Source organism: Porites lutea, chromosome 2, assembly GCF_958299795.1.
Source record: "Porites lutea chromosome 2, jaPorLute2.1, whole genome shotgun sequence".
Taxonomy (NCBI): Eukaryota; Metazoa; Cnidaria; class Anthozoa; order Scleractinia; family Poritidae; genus Porites; species Porites lutea.
The window spans coordinates 14,096,368-14,105,853 of NC_133202.1; the positions used below are offsets into that span (position 1 = coordinate 14,096,368).

General features: G+C 39.1%; 1 protein-coding gene across 1 annotated transcript; it reads left to right on the plus strand.

The window, feature by feature from the left end:
• Positions 1 to 912: 912 nt before the first annotated feature.
• On the plus strand, positions 913 to 5,237 carry LOC140925670 (contactin-associated protein-like 2). The gene is made up of 4 exons (XM_073375576.1): positions 913 to 1,003; positions 1,745 to 1,998; positions 2,179 to 2,293; positions 4,630 to 5,237. The coding sequence occupies exons 1-4, from the start codon at positions 913 to 915 to the stop codon at positions 5,235 to 5,237; spliced, it is 1,068 nt and encodes a 355-aa protein (XP_073231677.1).
• The last annotated feature ends 4,249 nt before the right edge of the window (positions 5,238 to 9,486 follow it).

The following is a 9,486-nucleotide window of genomic DNA, read 5'->3' on the forward strand; positions in this document are numbered from 1 at the left end:
GTCACATTTCTAGCGTGTAATATTATTAATTAACTTTCTTTTCATATAATAACGTGTATATTGTCGGGTTACCAACTGGGGCAACTTTATAGACGATTACCTTGCACTAAAACAGCCTTCTCCATGTACAATTTGCATTCGATATAACTTTATGTCTATCTATAACTATAACTAATAACGACAGCTAAGAACAGAGGAAATTCATTTACGGTATTTATAACATAACTAAGATAGTAGGCACGTTCTGATTGGTAAAAAAACCTATGGTTTATTGCGCCGGTTAACTCATAGTTTACTTAACGTTATTTCATAAAAGCAATATACCACACTTTCTATGGGTTTACCGGCGTGATACCCACTTGTCTATTACTTGAATAAATTATACTCACTCAAGCTTATTCATGGAAGCTTATTCCCCGCAATGCACCGTAAATAAACAAGGTATTGGTGCAAAACAGGGGACTAATCGTAGTCTAAAAAATATCGGCACAACTCGGAAAGAGGAGTACATGGACCCACAGACACCGAAACACGGTTAAAAAAAAGCGACGAAAACGGCGAAGCCGCAATAACCTCGATCAACTGTCAAAAATCCCTCTTAAGGTTTGAAAACAACTAAGTGTAAGCGCAATAGAAAGCTTTCGGAAAGCTTTTGCAGAAATTGATATTCTTACTATTTCATTTTGTAACACCGTAAGACGATATTCTAAAAAGGGGCGAACGCCAACCGTGAAAACCATTTTAATCTGGCAAATTGCACACTCCTTGAGTCAAAAAGTTTAAACACACAAGATAATTAACTATAAGAATTTAGACGTCCAGATGTTTCAAAACTGGTGCTATCCCGGATGTATTTTGAACTTTTTAAATTTAAGCCTGACAGGGTCGATTATTTTTCAACGGGTCTTCGTTATGGCAGGTCGTTGTTTCCTTGGGTTGGTGCTCTTGCTGGTTTGTGTTTTTCGGGGCGCTTGGCTGAGACATATCACAAACGCTCAAGTAGGTAAGGAGAAAAACTAACAAAAAAGGTAGACATTACAAATATCATGAGTGTTGGATCCTGAATATATACACATTTTTACAATTAAACTATTCGGTCACCTACTCGCTGACCCTCAGCCCGAGCGAGTTATACGCCACCTGCATTTGTGTAACTGTATGAAAGTATTGTTATTTTTTACGCAATCCTGCTAAAAAATTTTCAAATTCCATTTACAGCCCACACTTTGCCGTTTGGCCCGCGAAAAGGAGCGCTTTAAAGAGTGCAGTTTGTCATTTGGCCGCGTATAGTGATCAGAGTGATAATAATGGGACAATCACATGACTTTTGGAGGGCATATAGTTTAGTTCTGGCCCGCTGGGGCGCAAATGATACTACGATGGGCACAGATAAATAAACTATATTCCCGACAAAAGTCATGTGATTATCATTGTTTTCATACACAAGGCCAAATCGTAGAAATTTATTTCATAAGGGAAGATTGTTTAAACATGAAATCATTATGCAGGCTTCAAATTCCATTTACAGCCCAGCCATTTAGTGCTGATAAGTTAGGCTACTTTACTCAGACAGTACAACCTTTCTATCGATATTGCAAATCAACATATTTATTCTACTCCATAGATAAGGATCTCTTTTTGGGTAATTCGTTGGATTTGCACTGCACAGCTCTGACTGCGCGTAACAAGATATCCTTTAACGGTTGTGCTCTAAACTACTGACCTTCCCATTATTATTTCGTAGACGGTTGTCGACGCCTCAAGTTCCTTCCACCAAAGAGTGGTTACTATTTGAGGGATCACGTGTTTTTAAATCTTACCATTGGAGTGAACACACCGTGTCATCACAGATGTGCTATGGAAAGTAGATGCGTGTCAGTAAACATTGGTCCGCCCATGAACGACAAAATTGTGTGTGAGCTTAGTGATTCGGATCACATACAGCACTCTCAAGATCTGAAACCAAGACAAGGCTGGACCTACAGAGGTATCACAGAGGTAGGATTCACAATTAGCTACAATTAGTATTTAAAATGGATGATAATGATGATGATGAGAGGAATCAGGACGCTAACCTAAACAATACTGATAATGATGACTATGTTCAAATCTTGTTTTCAAGCTGTAACAAATCTAAATTCCTGAATTTGACGGTTTGACGAATTTAATTCTCTTTAGAATCCCTGTGCCATTAAACCTTGCCTTAACAATGGAACGTGCTTAACAGGATATACCAGCAAAATATACCTCTGTATCTGCACTTCTGGCTTTACAGGAGAAAACTGCGAGAAAGGTAAAGTACACTTTCAATAACTTGTTTCGTATCAGCCTTGCCGTAGACTGTGTTAGGAAAAGGCGAATTTTTAATTCTTGATTATTCATGAGTATTTCTGGTTTCTACTGTCAAGACATCAAATATAAAAATCAAAACTGTTCAAACTGTTGGTGCCCATCCGATTGGGCAACAACTTGGCGGCCAGAAACCAACAAAGACATCTGTCGCTGAGTTTTGCTACGAAAGCGTAAATTTATCTCTCAAGGAACTCATAAACATTACAGTAATACTTTTTCTGATACAATGACTGTACAGAGAACAAATTCCCCCAAAATAAATCACTTTTCAGACAGTTCTCTCGGACGCCGTGTAATTGCCGCGCCAGGCAAAAGCTTAGAAATTCAAGCGTACTGTATGACAAAACAAAGTACATTTTCGAAGTAAAAATTGGAGTAAATATTATATTTTAGATGCTCTAATACTTTATGAAAGCAAACACTCAGAAGGATCGATATATAATTCTTTTGTTTTGAATTTTGATGACGTCATGTGAAAGTCTATTGACAAGGCGAAAATAGAAACTCCGAATATTTAACAATTATTCTTTGAAATCGAAGTGAATAGTGGCTACTATTCACCGAGATTGAAAAGAATAATAGACCTTGTCACGGTTTTCGACGCCATCTTGGCGAGTAGGCAAACGCGTGAGACATTATAGTGATTGTATGAGAATCTAATTAATTTCCGTAGAACGGCTGTTCTGAAAAAAAATATGATTTGCAAACTAAAGCTTCACTCCTAAGGATTCTCCTGAAAAGATTTGAGGGCGTTACATGCACTAGAAGACCTAGAACCACTTTTGAAAATTTTCTATACATTTGTCTGTAAGAAAGTCCCGGGAAAATTACAGACAAATATATGGAAAATCTAAAGCAAGCCTCTGGAGAAATTTTAAGCACAGGTACGCCCCCCAATTTTTTTTAGGACAATCCTTTGCTTTGTAGCTTTAGTTTACGATTGATCTTTTTTTTCAGAACAGCCGTTTTACGGAAATTATTGGACATCAGATTCTCATACAAACACTGTAATTTCTCATACGTTTGCCTACTCGTCAAGATGGCGTCGAAAACCGTCACAAGGTCTATTGTTTTAGTATATACACAAGAAGTGATCTCAACAAAATCAGAGAGGAAACCATTAAACGCGTAAGTTTAAAAATAGATCTTTGCAAAATTTTCAAACATGGCAATTCACAAGTTTATCATTCCGCAAACAACAGCGTATTGGCTTAAATGAAACCGCTAAAAGTTTGAACTGTTTCCTTACCTGAGAAGAAAAGTAGAACTTTGTTGTTTTCTGTTGACTCGCCAAGTTTATAGCCAAAAGGGTTTGTTGTGTCGTTCTTCGCATGAAGTGCTGACTAAAATGGTTTGCTCGGTTGCTCGAGATAAGACGTCGTCTTCCCGAATCATTCTTTTTTCCTGTTTACTTGAAACGTAGAATTTCTGCAAACATTTCCTTTTAAATTTGTTTGTCATAAATAAACTTCGATTTTTGAGCCCAAATTTTCTTGTTAGAAAACGCTGAGTTCACGAAACGGTTTCTTCTACGCGAATACACGGAAGTTGTAAACAATCCATCGAGCACAAAACTCAGCTACAGCAAATTGAAAAACGCCGTATTGAATCCTTCCAAGTCTTTTCTTGCCTTAAAAAAAGTCAGCCCTAGGATTTTGTCGACTTTTCAAAGATCGTTCTCTAAAGAAATGGGAAAAGACACCGAGCTCACACATTATCCACTCCCTAGGAGGTGAATATTGTTGAATAGTGCGAGATAGCGAACCAATCAGATTGCTTAAATCACCAAGATCACTGCTAATAAAAGATCATGGTAGACAATATATAAGCATGTTTTAAAATTTGAACTTAGTCGGTAAATCAATTTTTGCGAACCATTTTAACTGATAAATTATATTTCGTGCGATTTTTCGAATAGCTTATTCCTTCAGTTAGCCAAAAGGCGTCTCCTCGTTACAGGAGGCCTTAAGTTCACGGATTCGAGCCAGACCATTATATTCTTCTTTAAAAAAAACCGCACTAGCAATATCTACCCTGCGAACACAGCCTCCTCTTATCGCTTTCTCATCATCGAAGAGCGATAAGAGGCGGCTGACGAAAGGATTGGGGAACCCTGACCTCTATCTTCCCGCGTGGGTGTTCAGGGGAGGGACTCTATCGAGTCCGGCGTAAGCTAATGTGGTGTCAGATTTCCCTGTCAATTAAAACAAAATAAAAAGCGAAAATTAATTGAGACTGAAAGAATAATTTTTAACTGCTAGTTTACTTTCATCACAGTCCCTAAGTCGTGCAGTGACTTGAAGAAAATTCATCCCATTGCAAAAAGTGGACATTATGTCATTGATCCAGATGAAGAGGGAATATTAACTCCTTTTACTGTTTATTGCAACATGACTGACATGAATGGCGTTGGCGTGACAGTTATCAGTCACGACAGCGAGAACAGAACGCGAGTGAAAGGATATGAGAGCCCAGGAAGTTACTCACGTGACATTCATTACACTGGAGCGAATCTGTCTCAGCTTGCCAGTCTCACCGCAGTCTCCCTGCGCTGTGAACAGTTTATCATGAGCGAGTGTTTACACTCAGGGATGTATAGGGACCAAGTATGGGATTGGTGGGTGTCACGTGATTCCTCTAAGATGACGTACTGGGGTGGAGCATCTGTCAATTATAAGTGCGCTTGCGGGATGACCTACTCATGTGCGGACCCCAATTATGGCTGTCACTGTGATGCTAATGACCACGTATGGCGAAATGACAGCGGTCTTCTTACTGACAAGACAAAGCTTCCAGTAAAACAGCTCAGGTTTGGTGAAACTGGAAATAGTCACGAAGATGGTTACCACACTCTGGGGAAATTGAAATGCTATGGCTTAGCATAGAAGTTATTTCCTTTACAGTAAAGCCAGGTCAAGCGTTCTCCCTTAAATTTTATTAATGGAACTGATTCTTTGAAAGTTGAATCATTAATCATAGATTTCAAATCAAATAGTAAAGGAGACTGTTTATGAAAGGTGGAGAACATCAAAGATAAAAACTACGGTGGTGCAGTTTTTGATGAAAGCCCCCGATAGTGCACAATCTTTTATTTTCTGCAAATCGTGACGGAATAAACTGATCCGGTATGGTTTATTTACCAACCAGAAGTTTCGGATTTGATTGTGACCCTCGGCTGCATGACCTAAACGTTTTATACTTGAGCTTTTCCACTTTGTATTTTAGTTTTCATGGGGAACTGATATTATTGCCCCCGCCTTCTCATTAATAAGCCCCCGGTCGGGCTTGATAGCGGATTTACGTTAAGTTTAGTTTTATCTCTGCATTCCTGCCTGCATGCATAATGAGCAGCGAATTTACACGATAGGTACCCTTGGTACAGGAGAGGTTTTTTCCTGGCGTGCAGCAGGTTACTAATCAGAGTCATCTTGTTCCCGTCCCATGAATCGAAAGGTCCAAAGGGGGCGAAAAGAAGTGGGACCCTGGGAACGAGGTCACTGAGAAAATCTGCGAACCCAGTCTCTCCTACTGCTACCGTATTGTAAAACGAGAAGACCTCGGGGAAGAGTCTCTAGCTTAGTTAGACCTCAGCCCCATTTTAAGTTTAGTTTCCAGTAGCAGTGATGACACATGCTTTTACTTTCTGTAGAGAGGTTTTTAGTAGGTTGTGAGATCCTTTCTACCTTGCATCATTCATAGGTAGCTACAACCTCGTCCCCAGGGCGCTTTTCCCTGGCTTTACAGGTGGGCCCCACTTTTAAAGCCTGGGAAAAGCGCCCAATGTACAATGAAACGTTCCTGCCGGGGTGTCCATTTCTTAGAAGAGGCGAGCGTCATCGTAGTTGACCTCGTCCTCGAATCTTAAGGTATTTATAACAAGTGCAAGCACTCACACACACAATCACATGGTCGCCCGAAGGCGGGCAACCACTAGATCTTTCCACAGCCTCTTATCAGCCATCAGTGCAGCAATCTCACAATCTCACAAGTGTAAGCTCTTTCTAATAAACGTCTAATCAAACAATTCAACTAAATACCCTTGACTCTGTGTCTTATTTTTCAAACTGCAGACCTTCTCTGCCTTGAGGCTGAGAAATGAAAACTTTACCAACATCTTAAAAACATAAGCTCGCGGGTTAGCATGGTTCAATTAAAAACTGAGTAGTGTACACCTTTCATTACATATGGATAGAATCGTGGCGGGAAATTCAACGGTTGTCTCACAGAACTGGTCGAAACTGGAGTTTTCACAGGAAGAAGAAAATGATGTTTAGCATGCAGGTTAGAAGAAATTAAAAAAAAAGATGAGGGTTAGGCATTTACGAATTATGATGAGTAACAATTAATAAAGGTTTCCAGACAAATTTTTTCATTTTAATTATTAATCCAAAAAATACTGTTTAATTAAGAAAGGTAGGTTTTGAGACGACCTCATATCGAAGACACCTCAATAGTCTTTCTGAATTATTATCGTTTTCGGTGTTTTTCCAATTACCGACTTCGTTTGAACACCAGACCCATCCACTTTTGTCTTAAATTGGTCCTAAAGTCAACAAAACAGCAGCAGTTCTTCCTCATTCAGCTGCAGGCGAAATACCCTTCGCCACAGCATGACGTCAATCAGTCATTAATATTTCTTTATTGAAAAAACATCAAACTTATACCAAAAGGGGTTAGGATCCTATCCTCAGTGCTTATTCTCCACTGAGTGGACCCCATACCATTCTGTTAAATATGACCGAACAAGTTTGATGAACAGTATCTACCAAGCCTTCAAAATCTAATTAAGGGAGCGCTCCCCAGTATAGTGGGCTACGTTTGTCTGTGTCGGCTATCACTCACTCTTCACTGATTGGTCCTTATAAGACAATGAAACAACCAATAACCGTCACCACAGCATGACGTCACTCAAAGATTAATATTTCTTCATTGAGAAAAGTAACATCAGATTAATACTAAAATAGGATAGGAACCTATCCTGTTTATTCTTATTAAATTTAGGGCAGTCGGCGTTCAGTTTTATGCGGGATCGATCAGGGAGTCTGACGAACGGTGACATCCATGCCAAGACCTGCAAAATCTGATAAACTCGGGAATGTTTTTTTCTTGGCCTTCAGTATGTCAGCCTGTCGTTTGTCTGTGCTAACTCTCTTCTTGGCATTTTTGGTTTGGGGTGCTTGGCTGAACTACATCGCAATTGCACATCAAGGTAGTAATAGTAGGTAGTCGACAGGAAAAATGAACTAAACGCAGTTTAAACGATGATCCTTATTCCTGTCAAATTACACCCTATTCCTGTCAAAAAACGTTTACATGAAAACGCGCCCGGATAATATTATATTTTAGTCCTCAAACGGAATGTAACAGTTAGTTAACAGGGTGGAGAGATTTATCTGGTGTAGCAGGAAGTTCGTTATACATTTGATAAGCCCCAAATATCGCGTTTATTGATTGACTTCGACAAATTTAAGGTAGACTTGTTTCTACAGTTTTAAAACCAGTTCTTACCAGTCTTATCAACCAGGTTTTAAATGACCTGATCTTGGAAGAAAATCAAAGGTCAGTACTTGTCGCTCGATCTGGGTAAATTTTGATTTGAAAATATAAAATACATTGTAATAAAAACCCTAGAATATTTGAGCTGTTCAGATTTATCAAGTGAAAGATCATTTGCATCGCGGTGTTTCTTCTTTTTGTTTTTTTCTATGTAGGCCTCTTTAAAAGCAGTCGCGAAAAGAAAGGCTGGAAGAAATTCAGTCACTTTATTTATAGACGTTCTGTTTCGATCGCTGCTACGAATTCGGGTGAAAAAGCTGTTTTTTTTTCGCTATCTGCATATGTTTTTGGATCCAGCAATGACTTTTATTGCAAAATGTTATCATTTTGTTTATAACTACAAGGATCGAGTATTAAAGATGAATGTAAATCATTTAGAGACTAAACTTGGATGCCTTGTACATTGCCGACAGTCGCAAGTTTCAAAGGGCTGTGGTAACCGTCGTCATTCTACTACGAGTTTTAGCAAGAATGTCGTAATTGCGGAAACAAGTTATCAGTAGAAACGAAATTGAACTGTGATATGCTAGACACAACAAAGCGGAATTTAAAGTCAAGTCTAGACCTATAGGGTATCAGAAGAATGTCGTATTGACATATTAATTACTGTTTCGTAGATGGTTGTCCACGACTAAAGTTTCTTACACTACACGATGGTCATTATTTGGGAGAGAACGTGTTTTGAATCTTACTTTTGGAATATACACTCCCTTTCAACTCATCAAAAACTAGAAATACGTGTATCGTTGAAACTCGCGAAGCTCGGGAGCGGAAGGCCCATAAAATGTCAGGAATGGAAGGGGGGCGGGAACTGGAGTAAGTTGTGTAGCTTAGGAGGGCGGGTTTCAACACTGGCTCTATAAATATTGGAAGGTGAGATTTAGTTAATCTTCTTTTGGTTGGAGTAAATTTGAATCCAGTGCTCTGTCGTTAAAAAGGATTTTCTGGGATTTAAATGGGGTTGGTGTTGTTAAGGAAGGGTAGCCAATGTTTCATGGGTCCCGTGTTCACCCTATTTGACCCTTCTACATGTGTAAGTATAGACTATGATCAAAAGAAAATGGGTGTGATAGTGAATAACTGCAGGCAAATATGCAGCTAACCCATGCCATCTTTAATAATAAGTGTAATAATAATTACTTGTGAAATTCCTTGACTTGTTAAATTGTCCCTTACGGGGAAAATAATTCATTTTCCTCACATGGTAACACATGTCACACACTATCGAATCATGAATTTTAAACGGCGTTCTCCAGAGGAGTCTCGATGGAAAATCTTCGCCGGCGAGGATTTCTTCTTTTTCTTTCTTCTTTTCATAGAATATTTGCTTAATCACTCGGACAATGTGCTTAAGTATGCGATATATCCGGAGAATACTCCATAAGCTTTCTGTGTGCACGCTATCAAACCGTGGAAATCGACGAACTTGACATACAATCCTCCCTGCCATTCAAATGACACTGCTACATTTAGTTTCTCAAGGTTTAAATATGCTCTTTGCAGCCCCGACCTTTCTGAAATCAGCATGTTCTTAGCAGCACTCTATCGACCGTCAAAGACTGGGGGGATGTTCACAAT